The sequence below is a fragment of the Aythya marila genome, assembly GCF_965140915.1.
Source record: "Aythya marila genome assembly, chromosome: 5".
Classification (NCBI taxonomy): Eukaryota; Metazoa; Chordata; class Aves; order Anseriformes; family Anatidae; genus Aythya; species Aythya marila.
The window spans coordinates 5,024,397-5,044,448 of NC_139046.1; the positions used below are offsets into that span (position 1 = coordinate 5,024,397).

The following is a 20,052-nucleotide window of genomic DNA, read 5'->3' on the forward strand; positions in this document are numbered from 1 at the left end:
TCAACAGCTTGTTATTGGGCTCGGCGCTGCCCGGCCGCTGCCAGTCCGGGCGGGCGGGCCGGGGGGGGCGGAGCGGGGCCGCGCTCAGCGCCGCCGCTCACGGGTAGGGGGGGCGGGGGGGGGCGGTGTCGGCGTCGTCGCGGCGGGGCCGAGCCGGGCAGAGCCGAGCCGAGCCAAACCGAGCCGAGCTGAGGCGGGCGCTGCCCACTTCGCTCCCACTTTCCAGGTACGGAGCGAAACCGGGGCGGGCGGGCGGGCACAACTCCACCGCTCCGTCCCCATAGAGAGAGAGAGAGAGAGAGGGAGGGAGGGGGGGGTGGGGGCTCGGAGGTGGGGGCCGCCCGTTGCTGCCCCCCCCCCACAAGGATCCCGAAGCTTGGAGGCGGCGGCGCCCAAACTTGGGAGGGGCGGGGAAGGCGGCGGCGGGGCCCCGGGTCCCCCCCGGTTCCCCCTCGGTCCCCCCCGGTTCCCCCCCCCACAGCCTCCCCGTGCGGTTCCGGGAGCGGGAGCAATGGCGCCGTGACACACCGAGCGGCCCCGGGACGCTTTTTCCCCCCTTTTTTTTCCCCTTTTTTTTCCCCCGCCGCCCCCTCACGGGCAGCCCCCCCGCCCCTCAGCCGCTCTCGTTGTCTTGCAGCCCTTCCCCTGGCCGCGGCCGAGAGGAGTCCCGGAGCTGGAAGCCCTCACGTAACGGCCGAAGATGAAGGTGAGCTGCCTCACGGGCTCCCTCCTCCTCCTCCTCCTCCTCCTCCTCCTCTGGAGGTTTTCGCTTCGCTTCTGCCTCCTCTCGCCGCCGAGCTGAGGAGGGAGCCCGGAGCTGAGGGTCCGCACCGTGCCTCAGAGTTGTTGTCCTTCGGGCTCCTGCCTCGAAACGCTTCCTGTAGCAGCAGCCGCTGCTGTTGCAAGTTCGCAAAACCACAGCTTTTGTCCTCTCTTCTGCTGTTGCCGGTGTTGTTTTTTTTTTTCTCATCGTACGTAGCCTTAACTTAACAGGATAACTCGCAAAAAGAGGGAAAAAACTTTTCCTGGCTTCCGAGTTTCAGAAATAATAGCAATTAGACAACAACAACAAAGCAGCGTCTTAATATTCCACGCTGATTTCCTGTCTTGGTGGACGTGTTCAGCACGGGGGTTTTGTCCTTGCCGATCTGTTGCTGCAAGCACCGTAAAGCGAAACGTTAATAAACCCAGATTAAGACAAAAAAAAACACACATTGACAAATATTCCTCTCAAAACGCAGAAGCGGCTGAACTTTCATAAAGGCGTCTAAAAGGAAAAAGAATAACAGCTAACAACTGTTTGAAAGAGCAGAGCGAATTTCTCTAGAGGCCTCCTTTTAGTCCGCAGGAGGAAAAAAAAAGTCCTATATATAGAATGGTACAGACTTAATTGTAGGTATTGGGATGATAACAGTCTCAAATGCTTTAAATAATCTGTGTCGTTGAATTGCTTATAGCTGAGAAAAGTGCAGCTATCTTTTGTACTGCAGGTCTGCAGCTGAAGTATTTTCCTTTTGTATGTTGTACGAGAGTAACTTGAATTAATTGTCATTCTTATACATTATTACCCTGTTTTTTAAGAAGATGTTTGAAATACCGATTTAAAAGTCTCAAAGATATTTTTAGGAGAGTAATTAGGCTGACAGATTCACGGGTCGGCGACACTATGTGAAACAAAACTTCCTGTAACTTGTTTGTTTGTTGTTTTTTAATTATTATGGGAAGAGCAGCCTGATTGCTGACGTTGTTTATCACTTAAGGATCAATAAGTCTCAAAGTTGAGATGAAAAATCAAATATCTGGTGCTATAGCTGTAAAAATAATTAAGAGCTAAACTTTCTTCCTATTTTTTGTTTCTTAATAGGCAGCGGATGAGCCTGCCTACCTGACAGTGGGAACTGATGTCAGTGCCAAGTACCGTGGTGCCTTCTGTGAGGCAAAGATTAAGACAGTGAAAAGGCTTGTGAAAGTCAAGGTAGTATGCTGTGCTTCTTGGTGGTGTTATTAAAACACTGTGTTGAAAGGGTTATTAGAAAAGATCAAAATCCTGAAGATTAGGAAATGTTCATCAATCTAGTATATGAATTTTAAGAACACTTAAATGCTGGTGCAGTTATGATTTTCGTGTGTTTTTTTTCCTTTTGTGTTTTTTTTTTTGTTGTTGTTTGTTTGTTTCCAAATTTTTGAGCTCACTCCTGTTTCAGCAGGAACGGGCTTAGAAATTACCTATTTGTGCTACTTACTTCCTGATCACGGTTGTCTTCTGTTTTGAATGCATCAGTTTCACAGCAATCAGTTTTGATGTTACGAATAGAGGCTTATGGCTTTACATGTGTAATGAGAGACAGAGCAGACTCTTCAGAAGCAAAAATTACATTTCCTTCCAGCTGACATTGTCAGTTTTACTTAAGAGACAATGCCAAAATAAATCAAGGTTAGAATGAAAAATATGGCAATGGTTAGTGTTTTAGGTCAGGTTTTAGAAGTGTTCAGGATGATACTTTGTTAGTTTTGAGCACCTTGCTACCGCCTTTAGTTTCCTTTAGCTGTAGCTGAGCTCCTATGCCAGTCTAGAACTGGCACTTAGTACTTATTTACATTTACAGGTCTTATGCCAAAACAACCAAAACAGAAAGTCATTATTTTGATGTTGTAGTACTATTGTTAATGCTAATGTGGGAAAACAAGAATAAAACATAGTTAAATAGAAGTTAAGGATGCAAAGTAAATATAGAAGTTGTTCTTGTACTTTGTTCTCTCAAATTCTTCCCACTTCGTACTTTCTAGTCTACTGTCCAGGATATGTAAATAAGGCACTAGCGACCCAATAAAACTTACCAAATAGAGTTGAAAGCTTTTTAGAACACATCTAAGTTTTCACGTGCTTTAATGCTTAGATCAAGTAGAACAAGCTATCAGTCTCTTCAGTTACATATATAGATCGTATCATTTTTTCTTTTTAAATCATGAAAAGAAGTCTGATTTAAAAAAAAACTATTCAGATATTTCAGTCTTTTCCCCTGTTCTTAATGAGTACTTCTAGAAATTTGCAATGTTCTTTGAAATCTGTGTTAACGAGATGCTCTGTAGGAAGCAATGTGTTCCCCTTCCTTGTGTGATATCCTTGATTTTTGTATCTATTTCTTTGGTCTGAGCATTTAGACTGTTCATGGGTGTGAGTTTATTTTACTCTATAGCTTTTAAAGCATTTAATATGCTTTATTGCTCCATGGAAAGACTTTTAAGTATAGGACTTGGTGGAAATTCTTGTCACTGTATCTCAGTTGTAAAATAACAATTGAAGTTTTAGCAAGCTAAGCCTGATATTGTAATTAAGAGTGTGTGGGCACACCCCGGCGTACTTCCCAAGTCCAAACAGTCCAGCAGTCTCTTCCTGAGTAGCAGAACTACCTGTATTTATCTCAATGCTGATAAAAAAAAAAAAAAAAAGTAGAAACGGCATGAGCTGTGTTATTGTTTGGAATTCATATTACTACAAACTGCATGTTAGTATGCAGCTGCCATGTAGCCTGTGGTTGAATGATGAGGGAGCTATAAAACTGGGCATCTTTATAGGTAGAAAGGAAGTTCCTTGAATTTTTGGATCCTGAAAAGAAGTAGGAATTTTTGATTAAAACATGTTTGACACTTAAGTAGCTCTCTTTGCTGCAGAAAAGTGCAGAGAAGCAGTTAATAACCATTACCATTAAATATTTGTCTTTAATTTTTCTAAATCCAAGTCTCTGCAAACTTAGGGATTCAAATTGCATAGGCTTATGCTCATTCTGTGTCATCAGTGTTACTCTCTCAAAACACAGGATTTTAAATCAAAAAACATGCCTTACTTGCAGTGTAGCTGATCCTTATTTTAATTATACTTTTACTGGTTCACATCTTTACCATAGAAACTTTCTCTTGTTTGAGATAGCAGAGGTGGTGGTATTGTGGTCAGTTCAAAGATTTTTTTATTTTATTTTATTTTTGGTATGTTTTAATATAGAGAGCTTTGTGTTTTGGTTGCAGTTCAGTACTCAAACGATGTGTTGTTAATGAAGTGCTACAATTAGAGAGAGAGAAAAAGCCCATTAATCTTGTGGTCTGCAGACCCGGTTCCAGGTATACCCTGGATTGCATTGATATTCAAACTTGCATCAAAAACTTGATAAACCTGGTGTTTGATTTTCTTGAATTATGATGTTTCAGGTTGAGTGTTAAGTGTGATACTTGGGGCTTCCTGTGAGTAAAATCAGCCACGCCAAAGGTTTTGCGTTCAATAATGTTTGAGTACGTTTGATAAAGATCTTATTTTCCTAATTATTATTACCCTTTCATTTGCTTCTTATCTACCATTAAAAATAAGATACGTATTAAAAAGTTTATGGATATCTTTCAGGTGGTTCTGAAGGGGGATAACTCAACTCAGTTAGTGCAAGATGATCAAGTGAAAGGACCTCTAAGAGTATGTATACTGCATGCCTTTTTTTTTTTCTTAATCAACGAAGTTGATTCGTAAAATTGAAAGTTTTGATGGTGTTTATCTGGGTACCTGATCTACAGAATTGAAATCAACAGGAGGTGGCCCACTACTTTCAATCAGATTGATTCTGTACTGTTAGCATCAACTCTGATAATGTTTGGAGGCTGTTAACGCTTCTTTGTAGAATATTTCATACGCAAACAGTATCACACAGGCTGTTTTTTCTAAACTTCTGGTAAGTAATGGAGATCTTGATTCCATGAGGCTGAATTCAAGCCTGCTAGATAATAGTAAATAGGATTGTTCTAAAAGTGTTTTTAAAGTAGTTAATGTATTTTATATAAAAAATACATGTTGATGTGTATTCTTATGATACCAAACAGTTTTCTACCAGAACAGCTACATTATAGAGCAGTGACTGCATGTAGAGCTCCTTTTAGATCACCTTTTTTGTATTTTTCTTTGTAGCTAATGCAAGAACACTAACACATGTTGTAGGCTGATCCTTAGATTCTGATCTAGCTGATGGTACAACAGTGAATAAACATGTTTGAATTTAGAGAGAACGGTATAAGTGTTTTAAACTATAAAAATCAGTGATGATTGTATGCACATCAATAATAAAGTACCAGTTACTTTGATTGAATAGTTGAATATTTATTTCCAATTAGCTTTCTATTATATCTTGAAAGTCACGCTGAAAGTAGATGTTCCAAGTTCCTTACTGCTTTACTGTCTACTTAGAGTTCAGCTTTTATGCCTAGGAACCTTTGTTCCTACCAGCCATATGACTACATTTCACAGAGTAACATACAGCTAAAATGCATCTTAAACAAACAAACCAGCTTAGTGGAAGAATTCATGCTTACATGAGTTTTACCTCCATTATTTGAGTTAGAGATTATACGTAACCTTGAGATACTCCTTTCTGCAGGTCGGTGCAATGGTTGAAACAAAAATGCCTGACGGATCCTTTCAAGAAGCTGTTATCAGCAAGTTGACAGATGCGAGTTGGTATACTGTAGGTGAGTAGCCACATGTTTTCATTTATGGCCTCTAATCTTTGAACAACGTATTTCTAATTATAGATAATAATGTAAGTAATTATATCTTGTGTCGTAAAAGCTGAGATTTTGGAAGGGACTTTGTCTTCCAGGTCTTGTTGTGCTTTTCCTTTTAAAATAGAATAGTAATTATTTGATGGTGAAGGAGGCTGTTGCAGAGATAATTGCAGAGCTCAGCAGTCAAGTGCTATTTGGCACAATGTCTGTATACTGAAGCTGGTTTCACTCACTAGAATTTGAGAGAGTTTTTGCAGATTTTAAGACATAAATGTAAAAAATCCAGTTCTAGCTGAAAACTCGTGACATGTAATAGATGACTGACATGCAAGCATTCTTTCACTGGATGCAATCTCATAAACGTGAAAAACATTAGTACTACCATTAGCTTCTATGTGTTCTGAAGGGATTTCTCCATTTTGTGTAGAGTTGAGGGTCATGTTTTGTATGAAAAAAAACAGAAGAAAGGATTTTTATTTTCTTTTAAGGAATTGCCTTTAATAGAAAAGTGACGACATTCTTTTTTAACTTGAAATTAACCATTGGTTTAAATCATTAACAAGTAATGAGTATATCTAAAGTAAAATAGAAAACAGCGTTGCCTTTTGTGCTGAATGCTCATGCGTTTCTCAGTTATGGAAACAAACCTCCAGAATGCCTGGTCCGTGAAATTTCAAAATTGAATGTGGATTTATTGCAAGAGAAACTTCATTATTTTCAATAATTAGAATTGTTCGTTACGATATCTAGATTTTTCTGCAATAACTTTAAAAGTAGAAAGACAACAGCCAGCAGCACTCAAGTAATAATCCTAGATAAGCAAGTATTTAAAACCCCAGTAATTGAATCAAATAGTTTTGGAAGTACCCGGCTGAGAGGAAACACTGTACATTCTAATTTTGTCCACAGCTTTTGAGATAGGTACTTGTAAATTTAAATTGATATTTGTTTCTTCTTACTAGCTGCGTTATATATAGAATGTATTCAGGTTTTACTTTATATTCTTCAGTACCCTGCTGAGGCATCCCATACAGCATGACGTGTTGATTATTTTAATTCAGTAGCCTTTTTTTTTTTTTTCCTTAAGTTAGAAGGAAGGTATTTTCAGTAATCCAACCTTTCCATTGCAGTGGGTGAGACTATGTAGTCTTTGATGGGATCAGGATAAGACTCACAATCTCAATAGAAGTAATTCGGAAGGATTTATCGCGACGTGATTATTATTATTGCACACTTTAAATGTAAGCCAGTCCACTTATCAGTTGACAAAACCCCACTGCTCTTTGCATATTCATATCATCATATGTCATTATCTCAAATATCAGGAAGCACTTCTTTACTGTGCAGGTGACAGAGCACTGGCACAGGTTGCTTAGAGAGGTTGTGGAATCTCCTCCTTGGAGATCTTCAAAAGCCTCCTGGATGTGGGGTCCTGGGAACCCATTCTTTGGGCTTCCCTGTTTGAGCACAGGGTGGGACCAGAAGACCTCCAGAGGTCCCAGCCAACCTCAACCATGCTGTGATTCTGTAAATTTCCTTTAACTATATACCACTGCTATAAAATTCTAGATTTAGCTTTAAAATTGTAGTGTGTGTCAGGTGAGGGGGAAAAGGCAGGCTTATTTTGGAGTGCAATTTTTAAACCTGCTTGGCCTTGCACTATGATGTAACACACTTTGTGAAGAACGTTGGACCTTTTCTGTGCAAGTCTGAGACTTTTGCCATGCAGGTGCAGAAGAGATAAGAAACACCTTTCTTGCACTAATACTTCTATGGTTAATGAATTAGCATTTCCGTTTTGAAAACTTTCCTTATTTTAGTTTTTGATAGTTGTTTTTTTTCCTAAATCTGAATTTGACCTGGAAAATTTAAATCAGTAAACCAACCACATTCCCACTTCAGTGATTAAAAATTATTTTTTAATTGATTTAAGAAGTCAGATAAATTTAATTATTTTTCATTTGACAGGTGAATTTCAAATCACCTGTTTTGGGGGATGGGTTTTTGTCTGTTTCCTTTTTTCTTTTGAGCAGAACGCTTCTGTCAAAAATCTTTACTTGATGAGTGGATAATTTGAAGTGTGAATACATATTTTGCCTTGTTTTAGTGGATTGTTGTTTAGATTTAACAAGTTTTTGAACACTCTACAATAACAGATAAATCATGCATGTCGTGATTTTTACCTTATACATTTATTAACTGCAGTTCCTCGGAAACTCAAAAGCACGGCTTGATTTATTATCCTTTTTTTTTCCGCTGGAGAAATATCTTTTGACAGCTAGAATAGAGAAAATAAGGTCTTATGTTTTCCATATGCAAATGTATTAAGACTGCTAGGACTTTGTCAACATTTGGAACTGTTAGGAGGGGAAGGGGATTTAAGTAATTCTATGCTAAGTTAACATGCAGTACTGTAATATGGCACATAGAGCACATATACCTTTGACTATAAAAATACAATTGTAACACACTGGAATTGTATTTAGATGTTAAGAATATTTTTATGAGCAGTATGTGGTTGCAGGTTTATAGGTATTAAAAGCCGAGGTAATGTCCAGATGAAGCAGTTTATGAAGTTTGTATCTTAATAACGTGGTTATTGAACTTTTAAAGTTGGGGAAATGCTCTAGCTTGAGTACGGAAACATTGAGGTGTGAAAAATGAGCCTTATTTTTAGGCTGTTTCTCCCATTGTATCCTTGTAGAAAGCTTTGGATAGATATTGAGTGTGTGTTTATGTTGCTGTCAAGTAAACAGAGTTGAATTGGTTCCTTCTTAATAGATGGTGGCCATACTACTTGGCAGTCTTATTGACTGATTCAGTCAAAGCTAAAAGCTGAAAGGAAGTGGATTAAACAGCTTTTCCAGTTCGAGAATGTTTTCTTGAATGTGGTCAGGCTTGAGTTGGAAAGCACAAGGGAAAGCTTGCTTTTAAGTAGCGCTTTTCCTGTGCTATTTATTTTCTGTTTTATGTAGCATCTTGTTCGCAGTGATTTAAAAGTAGTCTGATGAGGATAGAGAAATCAGTAATAAATACTCGTTAATAAATAAATAAATAATTTGCTGTGGTCGGCTACTTTGTCACCAATAACAACAGAGACACAATGTCGATAAGTCTATTTTAACTGTAGATCTCCTGTCTATTACTAGTGTTCTGCCCAAAATACATCAAGGTTTTCTTTCCTTGCTAGCTGCCGTGGAATTATTTCACCTCTTATTGCATAGTAATGGTGTTTCTGTAGCCATTTAGTCACTGAAGTTTTCAACTGTGATGTGGAAATACCTTCAAAAGTCAGCTCTTTAAGAGCTTAAGCAGGTAAAGAAGTATAAGCAGGTAGAGGAACAAAAGCTTGTTGGAGTGAAAGTTTAGCAACGTCTGGAGAACTCCATCACACGTCTCTGCCCTCTCGTCTGCTCAACAGAATGTAAAGAGGGATGACAGTAATAGCAGTTTAAGTTCTGTGAGCAACAAATGGCTCGGTTGGATGTTTTAATCTTTTCAAACTTAATTATTTTAAATGAACTTACTTAAAAAATTTGAAGTGCTGCCTTGATGCTTTTGAAGTGCTGAATATTTTACTAGGTGATAATTATACAGCATTAGAACAGTCCATCAGATCTGTTTTCAGTGGAGCCATGTTAGATTGTACGCTCAGCAAGCAGTAATTCAACCTGATTCTCTGTTAAATTGTAAAATGCTGCAGGTAAATACTGCAATAATGTCTGAAATAACTTTAAAAAAAAAAAAAAAAAAAAAGGAAAGAAAGAAAATGGGCCACACCTAACATAGTACATGGTTATATTTTCCATCCGTAACCTTCTCTGGAATCTTAGAATTGTTACCATAATTTCAGAAAACAGAAACCCCCGTGTATATGTTCTTTAAGGAAGTACTTTTATAAAACTTTTCAGAGGGGAAAGCAATGTGGTTTTTATATAAAAGTACAAAACAGTATTTTCAGGAAGCATCTGAAGAGCTGCTGTTAAATCAACCCTTTTTTTCTTGTCTCATCAAAACAAGTATCATCTTTCTTTTGACAAGGCTAAGGCCAGCAACGTGCGTGTGCTTAGATCTGTTGTTGAGGATGTGTAATTTAACCATACCTGCAACTTTAAATGGAAGTAAAAAAAACAGACCAAATACATTGTATACGTACAAGCCTTGTGCCTTGTCTTTTGAGAGACAAAGGCATGGAAAAGTTCTTCTGAAGAAAGAGAAAAGGTGTAGCTAACTATTATTTTTCCCTTGAAATGAAAGGGAAATAGGAAATTAAAAATATCAAGGGGTATTTGCAGTTTCTAGCAGACCTTGCTGTCCACAGTAGGGCTTATACGTCAGAGTGCAAGAGAACACAATTTTTTTTTTTGTCTTTGAGAACTATGGTTTTCAGGCTTTCATGTAAGATGTCTTTTTTCATTTCAAAATTAACCTGAAATGACAGAATATTTTATTATAAATAGTAAATCATTTCTCTCGTTCTTTTCAATGCCCCATGAGAGGAAAAGCCAAAAGGGTTTTCCTCTTTGGCTTTGGTTCTGTATTGTACATCACCACAACCCAGCTTTGGCTGTGCTGTGGGCTGGGCACCGCTTCTGAGACCTCCACGAGCCCTCAGCTCCTCCTGCTGCCACTCTCCAGGCTCCTGTGGTGGTGGTGGTGGCTTCCTCCTGGCCTGTGGTCGCTGCAGGGTTCGCAGGGAATGCTGTCGGCTGAGTGAGTGTGCTGGGAGGAGTTGGGCACCTGATGCTCGTCCTTGTGCAAGCGAGGTGTGGGGTGGCACGAGTTGCTGGGGAAATGAAGCACAGCGTGAGCCACAGGCTGTGTCACCCAGGGGTATCACACTTAGGAGGGCAGGTGACAGAGATGACAGGTGCTAAATATGTTCTGTGGGTTTTTAAAATTCCAGTTGACAGATCTGAAAACATTTTTCATAAAATGAACTGTGATGTCCCAGGACTTGCAGTAGCAGGAGTAACAGGAGCTATCTGTCTGTCGTATTTTCCTCACCTGTTCCTGAGTGGGGATATTTCTGCTTAAATGAAAAATTCTCTTGGTCCTGTCTCCACTACAACTTGAAGCTCCTAACTTCCCTAATTCCTTTATGAAGGATCAGAAAGGTTCTCAGAGCCACGACAGACAGTTGATTTTATCCCGGCCAGTTTGTCTTTTTGTAACATCAACAGCACAGCACGCTTCTCGTAGTATGTGCGCGGCGCTGGTCGTGTTTGTGTGGCTGGTTCGACCAGTTCGCCTTCCCTGCATCCTGTTGAGTACTACATCCCAGAAGCATCACTTCATCCTCTGGCTGTGTGTGTGTCATCCCGGAATCCTAAATGACGAGTGTGGCAGGGGAACTGTCCGGTTGTCCCCACCTAGCCGGTGCTCCGGACTTCCCTCACCTCCCGTGAGTTTACTCTTTTTATCTCCAAAATGTTGCTTGGGTGGATTTGGAAGAAATCCCATATTTACCTGGATATGGGGCATATCATGGAGTATGGGCACATAGAAAACTGCGTTCCTTGCTTTCTGAAGAAGCTGAAAGAAGAATAGCAGCACCACGTTTTGTACTCAGGCATGTTCAGGAGGTAGATTTTTTTTTTAAATCTCTTTCTATGTTACAATAGTAAGATTACTGTAACATCTCAGGAAATAAGAAACAGTTTCAGGCAGTAGGCTTTTGTGAGGACATAGTTTTATATGAGTGCTCTCCAAGTTCGTTCTTCGGTGCGTTCAGTCATATTTCTATACATTTCTGCAAACAAACTGAAGCTCATTTAAAATAGTTTTCTTCAAAAAAAACAAACAAAACACTGAATTCTGTAGTCTCTACGGTAGCACAACACTCTGCAGCGTCTTGTTACAAAGATGAATCATTGATTAGCGTAATCCCTGGCTCCAAGGTCATTCAACAAGTATTGCCTGAATCCTCGTACTTCCTATATTGTTTCCACAGTTGAAAAACAAAAACTACAAAGCTTTCACAGGTTTATGGATGCATTCATGGATAGCATCTCTGGTAGCTCACAAAGTATTATTTTGTCATTGTTAAAAATAACCAAGTGTGCACAGCGACACAGGAACAATTTCCACTTGTTGGTGTGCATCTTTGTTGTCTTGGGAGGCTTAAAGATTTTTCAATGGGAGGGGGGAACGAGATAAAAGTACTTGCTATGCTGTATAGAACCTCTCCTCCTTTGGGCAACAACAGTACCAGAACTTGTTGGATTTGAAGTCAGCAAGCAGATGCAGCCTTGAGGGTTGTTCTCCATATTCTCTCGTCTATTACAAGACTGCCTTGTTCTGGTAAGAGTGATCGCTCTATGTACGAGTAATATTGTAACTCTTATGAGGATGTTATCGCTAGTCTCCTGCTTTGTTCTGCTTTTTCTCTCTCTTTAAGTAAATGAGAACAGATGTTGAGACAGTATCTTTGTGAGAAAAAGATTAATATTATTTTTGTTAATGGCATATGTAGGCACATACAGGCCTTCTACAGAGCTCATCCAGAGGGTGTGGGAAGTTGCACTTTAAAGCATTTTGGAGGTACTCAGTTTTTAATCAACTGAGAAATTCATCCTGGTACTTCCCATATTGTTTGCACGCTTGAAAAACAAAAAGCCACAAAGCTTTCACAGGGTTGTGGATGCCTTCATGGGTAGCATCTCAGATAGCTCACAAATTACTAGCACTTTGGAAGTATTGCATTGATTCTCAGTGGAGAGTTTTGTTATTCTATCACAGCTTTGGCTTGCCTAGGCTTCCACAAGTAGAAAAAAAAAGGATTGCTGTTCATTTCCTGTTGTTATTGACAAGGATGCAGTGAGAGTTTGCATTTTCCATTTTGTTTCCCTGTTTACATGTTCTATATGGAGCATATTCAGCTCCACATAGGACATCTTGGGAATGGAACTAGAACAAACGTTATAACAGAGACAGTTCCTCCAGGCCGTGCTGCTTAGTCATCTTTTTTTTTCCTTCTGTCGGAGCTCTTCATTAAATAACACATATTGGAAGAAAGGCCTCTATCCAGCTTCACCTCCTGTCATTTCTACTTTGTTAGACTGACTCTTCAGTAGCAGGTTTAGGTTCCTGCTCGTGCTTGTCGTTCTCTCTCCAGACGTATCTGCTGCTGCACCCCATCACCACAAGTACGTGCCCACTGAGGTTAGGCAACAGTGGTACGTAAAGGGCTTCTGCTTTTTATGACTTGCTTCTTTGGAAGGACAGGACTGTAAGTTCCTCTTCTACGATAAATATGGCCCTGTAAACACGTCCTCTGATGACTACATTACATGTGTATGGAGAGATACCTCCCTGTCTTCCATCCCCATTTCTTTCCTTCCTTGACACAACTGATTCTGTTCAGTAAAGTCTTTCTTAGGGAGTACAACTTGTAGAATTTCAGAGAATTTGGAGTTACAACAACAACTTGTTTGGGAAATGAAAAAGCATTAATATTAATACAATTAATTGTATTATTATACAACATATATATTGTATAATAGATTATATATTGTACAATATATATAATTATACAATTAATACAGGTTGTTCAACATTAATTTATCAATTTTTTAATTTGTCTTTGTTAGTACTAAGCATTTTAACTAGAGTTAAACACTTTTACTTCTGGGCGTGGTTAACAGTGGAAGGAATTTGCAGCTTATACCATATCCTGAGTGCATTAAGTTCTACCATGACTGCTGTCAGACTGTCAACGTACTGAATAGCCAAAACCACTCTGCTGTCTCACCTATTCATGAAATCCCTAATATACCATCTTGTCTGTTGAAAAGACAAGCCCCTCGGACTTGCTTTAAAATGTCGTGCAAAGGGTGGCAGCAATATGAGCAGCACTTCTTGTGAAGTAGAGTTTTCATAAATAGCAAATGAGATGGAAACCACAAGGCCTTTACTTAGTTTTGGAAAGGTGTATATATATTAAAGGTGCTAACGACATCGATGCGTGGTTCTGGTTACCTTTTAAGTAAGACTTAAATACTTTTCACTGAAAGGGAGTGAAGTTTAAAGTAGCTACAATTACAAAATATTTTGTTTATCGCAGTTAATTTGTGAGACTTGTTTTGCCTCACTTTAGAAATGCAACTAAATGATATTTTGATGTTGTTTTTTTTTAGAAAAATCATCCCATCCTTCCTCTGTTGACATCATATAAAACACGATCGCTAATTTCGCTAAGGAAATTTTTGCCTCTTTATGCTTTTCTGTAATGTACGTTGTTGTTCTGCAAGGATATTGCCTTCCTCTGAGTTGTCCAACTATGCTATCAGCTGCAAATGCTGTTGCGTATGTCCACAACAGAAATTGCTGTAGAAATTTCTTAGGTATCAAAGAAAATCTTGTCTGGTCAAAGAAAGTTTCCTTTTGTCCTTCAAGCAATTAATAAGCATGGCTTTGAAACATGAAAAATAGTAGTGCCCTCTCATGCCTTTTCCTTGTTTTTGAAAATTGTTCCAGTTTATGAATGGTTTGCTTGATTTCTTTGTATACTATACTAGTTTTAATTAAATAGAGCTTCTGGAAGTGGGGAGAAACTAGGCGGATTTTTTTTTTTCTTCGCTGTCATGTATCAGTCTCTGTTTGCGGTTTCCAATAAAGTAACTTGTTTCTAATCCCCAGACTTTTGTCCCCTAAAATTTCTGAAAATTTATGAGTCCTTTGACTGAAGTTCAGAATGTGTTTGGTAAAGGATAATGATAATCTGCTTTTCAGCCTCTTTAGACCAATGAGAAATGCCAAGCACTGCAGGGTCCATAAAATATTTTTGAGGGGAAGGCCTCGTTTTGTTTTGCCTTTTAGTGCAAAGTGTATCGGCGGTGGTTTCCTGAAGCTGTAAACCAAACTAGAGGATTTTGAGAGTAGTGTATTGACGTTGGGGTTGACAGGTCTTCCTAGTTGCTTAATTTTAAAGTTTTTGAAAAGATTATTGACTAGTATAGCTAATTAGGCTTATAGCTATCTGTTGTTGTTTTTTTTTTTAATATTAGCGTTTTGGAGGGGGAAAAGTTAATTGCTTCATGTTTACTATTTTATGGTTGAAGCCATTAAGATTATTTGGTAGTGGAACATGGCACAGCAGTATCTCTACTCCGAAGAGGTAGGAACCTTGAAGCTAAGATAAGCTGTAAGTGTAACCGAATCTGTACTCACACCTTTTTCTATAATTATTACTGTAGCATTATTCCAGTGTAAGGGTTTAATCTAAGATTATGAGAAAGTGGCTATTCTATTAATTTTTTTGACAAATTGTTTTTCTTGCTGTAACCGAACTGTTCCTGCTAACAATACCTGTGTATTCCATATTCCTGCTAGACCATGGTTTTTCTTTTTTTTCTTTTTTTCTTTTTTTTTTTTTTAGTGGAAGTAAGTCAAAGTTATTGTATTGATAAACACAACAATCTTTAAAACTTTACTTTTTTTTCAAAAAAAGGTTCACTACTGAACAAAGCATGTTTCGAGTAGTTTAAATATAGAATTGTATTCCGCACTTTGACCCGGACAAATAAACTTTTACCTTACTGAAATGCCAGACTGCAGCCACCTGGTCTCAGCTCTCCTTGTGTGTGTGGCTCAGACAGAGGGGTCTGAACCAGAACCGAGGGATGTAGGACTGCCAAAATACCATGTGCATCTTAAAATACAAACTCTTTCTGTGACTTACTTTAGTTAGAAGGAATATTATTGCTGACTACAGATTGTAGGTACCAAACCATTTAAAAATCTTCAAAATAAAATTTTGGGATAGAGGTGGAGGGAATGGGGGGACTATTATATTTTCTTCTCTTAAAGGAAATCTTTGTGAAAATGTTTTATTTAAACCTACTAAAGAGTAGACATTTCTTGGCCAAAGCTTGTAATAAACTCATTGTATCCTAGACTTCTTCAGCTGAACATTATAAATTGATGGAACTTCCTTTTGACTTATCCTGTTCTGTTAAAACTCATGTTTGTCTGACTTTTCTTTCTGTATTCCTTCTAAATCGGTCAGACCTGCAGTTGCAAGTTTCTCGTACTCTCAGGCTGTTGGTAGCACAGTACTGACAGTGTAGCAAAAACTGTCACACTTGTAATTCTTCTCATTGATTTGTCTTTTTGATGAGTTGTTTGTAGGAAGATAGATAATTCAAATGAAGAAGGTATGAAATAAATGGATAGATTAAGGAAGATTGTTAGATAATAGTAACTGTTGTGCAGCCAGTGGCTATGGTATGAAGAGGTGCAACGTATTGATAAGTAGGACGTCTAAATTAGACTGAGACTGTTGCCTCCAGAAGCCTTACTTTGAACTGACTTTGTGAAAATTGAACTTCTTTGTGAAAATGTTATCTGTTCTGAGACTGAATCTTGAATACCACCCTTCCTTTTGTTTGTGAACCAAAGAAACATTAAAATGAAGGTCTTTGAAATGTTGTTTTAGAGAATATTCTAAATTGTGACATAAATAGTAGCTGACTTGTTTTGTCAGCTTGGGAAAGAGATCTGATCATCATCTGCCATTGTGTTTCCTTGACTTCATTCTAGTTTTTGATGATGGTGATGAAAGGACCTTGAGACGAACTTCATTATGCTTGAAGGGAGAAAGGCACTTTGCAGAAAGTGAGGTAAGGCGATGAACATACATTGAAAGCTAAGTAGTACAAGCTTGCTTTTTGATATAATAAGAAATGGCAAATTATTTTTTCTTTTTCCATGTAGACACTTGACCAGCTACCACTAACCAACCCAGAGCACTTTGGAACTCCAGTTATTGGGAAGAAATCCAATAGAGGAAGGAGATCTTCTATTCCTGTGTGAGTTTTGATAGTGCTCTGTTGCTTTCCTTTCTTTTGGAGTCCTTTGCTAAAACTGTAGTGGTACCATTGAAGCTGTAATGGTCTGAAAGCTGTATCGTGCAATCTGCATGCACAGGTTATGGACTTAATTCAGTTCATTTAGATGTGTTCATATCTTAGCAGTAACAGAGAATTGATGTTTTTTCCCTTGTAGTAGCCTTCAGAATGTTTATACTTCTTTCATATAATAGGAATTTTTTGTCAAGATACATAGGATTTTTTAACCTTCTTTATACTGCACAAAGTAGGAAAAAAGATGCTTTTAAATTTTAATGGTAGAGACTATTTCTCTTTGTTTCATATCTATACACAATCAAACCTGATTCATGCCTCCAATTCCAACATCTGCTCTTGCAAAATGCTACTACTTGGAAAGATTTTCTACCAAATTCCTCTAAGATCACTTAATATTCAAGAGTATTTCAAGCAATTTCAGCTCTTAAAATTCTGTTTGTGAAGCTTTGCAGAAGAGCAAGAAAGATCTGGCTGTAAGCTGTATTTGCTCTCAAATGTGAACTTCAGTTGAAAACTTTAAAATACTGTGTGTTTTAATAATTCAGTACTGAAGATGAAAAGGAAGAAGAAAGTAGTGAAGAAGAGGATGAAGATAAAAGGCGTCTCAATGATGAATTGCTTGGCAAAGTTGTGACTGTGACTTGTAATTCTGAGAAGTCAGACTGGTATCCAGCATTGGTAAGTGATTTAAAGCATTGACATCTCTGATGTCATACTACTTAATTTATTTTATTTTTACAAGAATGACATCTGACTTGTTGCGTTGTTCTTATAGTGCTTTTCCTGGATAGGAAAGTTTGCAGAATTCACAACTTTCATAGCAAAGTTGTGAATGCAGTCAGGCTAAGCTCTGCTGCTCGTATTCTCTAAAAATCTGAATATTCTGCAGTATCTGTGAACAGTAGGAGAGTAAAGATGATCATCCGTGTATAACTTACAGTTTAGTGGCTCTTAAGTCTTTCAAAACTGAACATAAAATGATTGGTATGCAAAGATATTTTTCTACTAAAAATAGAGTAACTTAGGACTTGCGCTCCCAGGCAGTTAAAGAGCAACTAGTTTTATGAGTTTTAAGTGCAGTGGAATTTTTATCTTTTCGTGTTTAATGATTGCCTTTTTCCTTAGACTTTCAGTTTAAGTATTAGTTCCTTTCATGCTTAAATTTATGCGAATCTCCAGTTTTTCTAGCTCTAGAGATTGACAGTCAAATAAAAATAGTAGTCAATGTAGGATACAGCTGTTCATTGCTATTACTAATATTAAATATATTTTGAATAATTTTGAGAGACTAGGCTTGTACTGTAAAGACAGACACTTTGCAGATTGTTTACAAGCACAAAAAAGTTTATAGATGTATATTAAAAGTTGATTTCTTTAGTAAACTTTTATTAGACAGCTTTAGTATTCAGTTTATTAGACAAGCTGAATATGCATCTTCTGTCATCCATCAGGGATGTGTTTATTTTAAATAAAAAGGTACTTGGAATATTAAACAGATAGGCAGGTTTTGTTCACTAGCTTTTACAGATTTCATTTACTTAATTGAGTAAACCATAGTCCTTCATTTTGAATCTTGTTTTCCTTAGCTGGAAAGGGCTTGGCTTATAGCCATCTTCCAACTTAGTTTAACATTTTAATCCCTATGTAAATCTAAGATCAAAAGGTAATGAACTAATCACTGGCTAGTTGTCTTCTTTTCCTTTAAAGAACATTACAGTGTAATGGAGGGTGAGTAGCTGACACTGCCTCAGCCAACTATACCACAGTTAAAAATGTGAAATGTGGTGGTGTTATAAGTGTTCTGGTTGCTGTATATCCCTTCACTAATGGCAGATTTTAACTTCACATGGTTCCAGCTAGGGATTAAGTTACTTAGAAGCTGTGTACCTGCTGTGTTCTTTGCTTGCTGAGAACCCGTAATGTCTTTTTGTGGTTTGGGGATGAATTTCTGCCGCGTTGGAATGAGGTGGCACAGCTTCCACGGAATCCTGGTAGATCAATCTGCATTTCATGGTTTTTGTCCATACATGGTCTAGAATAGAATGTAAACGTGTTTGTGGTAATACAAATACTACAAATGCATTTGTATCACATTTTTAGACATCTGGAGATGGTACTGCTGTGAAACAATGAAATCTGTGCTGGTTAACATTATTCACACCTGAAAAAGAAAAAAAAGATACTTAGCTCTCAGTTTGAGTGCTAAAGATCAGACGCTGGTATAAAATAAGTGGGTTTGTGACTTTCCATTTTAAATAGATGCTTTAAACAGTTTTTATACGAACAGGAGAAAAAAGCTGAGTGCATGAACAGGATTCCATGATGTCACCCCCGTAGAGTACTTTTTGAGTTTACAACTGAAATAGTAAACTATTCTAGCTTGTACATGACAAGCAGAGTAAATAAATAGTTTGAGATAAACTGCTTCTTGAAATTTGTTATTGTTGGCTTTAGTAATGCATATTGAAGTATGTTTCTTTTCTCAGATATGGGAACTATGATAGAAGAAACAGGAAAACAGCTATTTTCCTGCTGTCATTCTTTTCAAGATAAGGTTTTTTGGTGTTTTTTTTTTTTTTTGCTTAAAAAAAGTGTTTTATTTGAAACTTCAGGTTGTATCTCCCAGCTGTAATGATGACGTCACTGTGAAAAAGGACCAGTGTTTAGTTCGATCCTTTGCAGATTCCAAATTGTAAGTAATAGCTAACTTTTATTAGACTTACCAATTTTTTATTTTTTTTTATAAGACATTCCTTTTGAAGATGTTAACATTTTTCCAAAATTTCCAAAAGGGTGCAATTTTATATGTTGTTGCTTGTAGACTGTTGCTGTTTCTTACTGAAAAGTGCAAGCAAATGGCTTACCACTTAAGGGCTAGAAGTATTGCATGTTTTGAGAAACATACCTGGTTAATGACTGATTTCAATTTAAGAGAATTGAAATACATTTTTTTTTGTTAACCCTTGTCATTCATAGTCATTTCCAACTCATTTCTTCTATGTTCCCCATCTTACCCTTTACATTGCATTTGTATTACAGATTGGTACAGTTTTGGTATCTTTAAAATCAACAAATTCAAAAGAAGAGTTGTTAAAATTAAGTGTTTCCCATTCTATAACGTATTTGCAAAGTGTGTGCTTTGGTTCTAACAATTAGTTATTACAACTTTACAGGCCCCTATTGTAGTAGTTTCAATATCTGATTGTCCTATTACCTTGAATGCCCAGATACACATTGCTGTTTAAATGGAAAAAATCAAAAAGTGGTTAATCTATGATTTTTTTTTAAAGAAGGGAATGTAAAGTAACTGTTTAATTAAAATGTTTATAGAATCTGGACCAAAAGTTCAGAGAAAAGAAAGAAAGGTCCTTTTAATCTTACTTTTCCCATTCCCTCTCCATCCACCCACCCCACCCTCCAAAAAAAAGGTGGGTGGAAGGAGGAGAGAAAGAGAGGGATGCATGTTACTTAAGGAATAACATATTCAAAAGAATACCAAATCTGTTTTTCAAAGCTGTTTCCCCTTATTTGTTGTCATCTTTTTAAAGCGTTTCTAATGCATCTGTCTCAACATATTGTAACTAACATCCTTGGTGAAGGCCACCTGTCCCCCTCTTTCTCTTTTTCAAAGTGAACAGGTTGTGAT

At 37.8% G+C, this 20,052-nt stretch overlaps 1 protein-coding gene across 4 annotated transcripts in view; it reads left to right on the forward strand.

Moving 5' to 3' along the window:
- Positions 1 to 64: 64 nt before the first annotated feature.
- Positions 65 to 20,052, forward strand: part of ARID4A (AT-rich interaction domain 4A) — a 48,104-nt gene continuing 28,116 nt past the window's right edge. For 3 of the 4 annotated variants that reach the window (XM_082761063.1, XM_082761065.1, XM_082761066.1), the window contains exons 1-9: positions 65 to 226; positions 638 to 706; positions 1,865 to 1,975; positions 4,394 to 4,459; positions 5,412 to 5,502; positions 16,081 to 16,160; positions 16,255 to 16,349; positions 16,952 to 17,084; positions 19,019 to 19,098. In XM_082761063.1, the coding sequence (XP_082617189.1) occupies positions 701 to 706; positions 1,865 to 1,975; positions 4,394 to 4,459; positions 5,412 to 5,502; positions 16,081 to 16,160; positions 16,255 to 16,349; positions 16,952 to 17,084; positions 19,019 to 19,098 (662 nt within the window). In that variant the 5' untranslated portion in view covers positions 65 to 226; positions 638 to 700. The remainder of the gene's footprint in view (positions 227 to 637; positions 707 to 1,864; positions 1,976 to 4,393; positions 4,460 to 5,411; positions 5,503 to 16,080; positions 16,161 to 16,254; positions 16,350 to 16,951; positions 17,085 to 19,018; positions 19,099 to 20,052) is intronic. The other variant, XM_082761064.1, reaches the window with a different exon arrangement.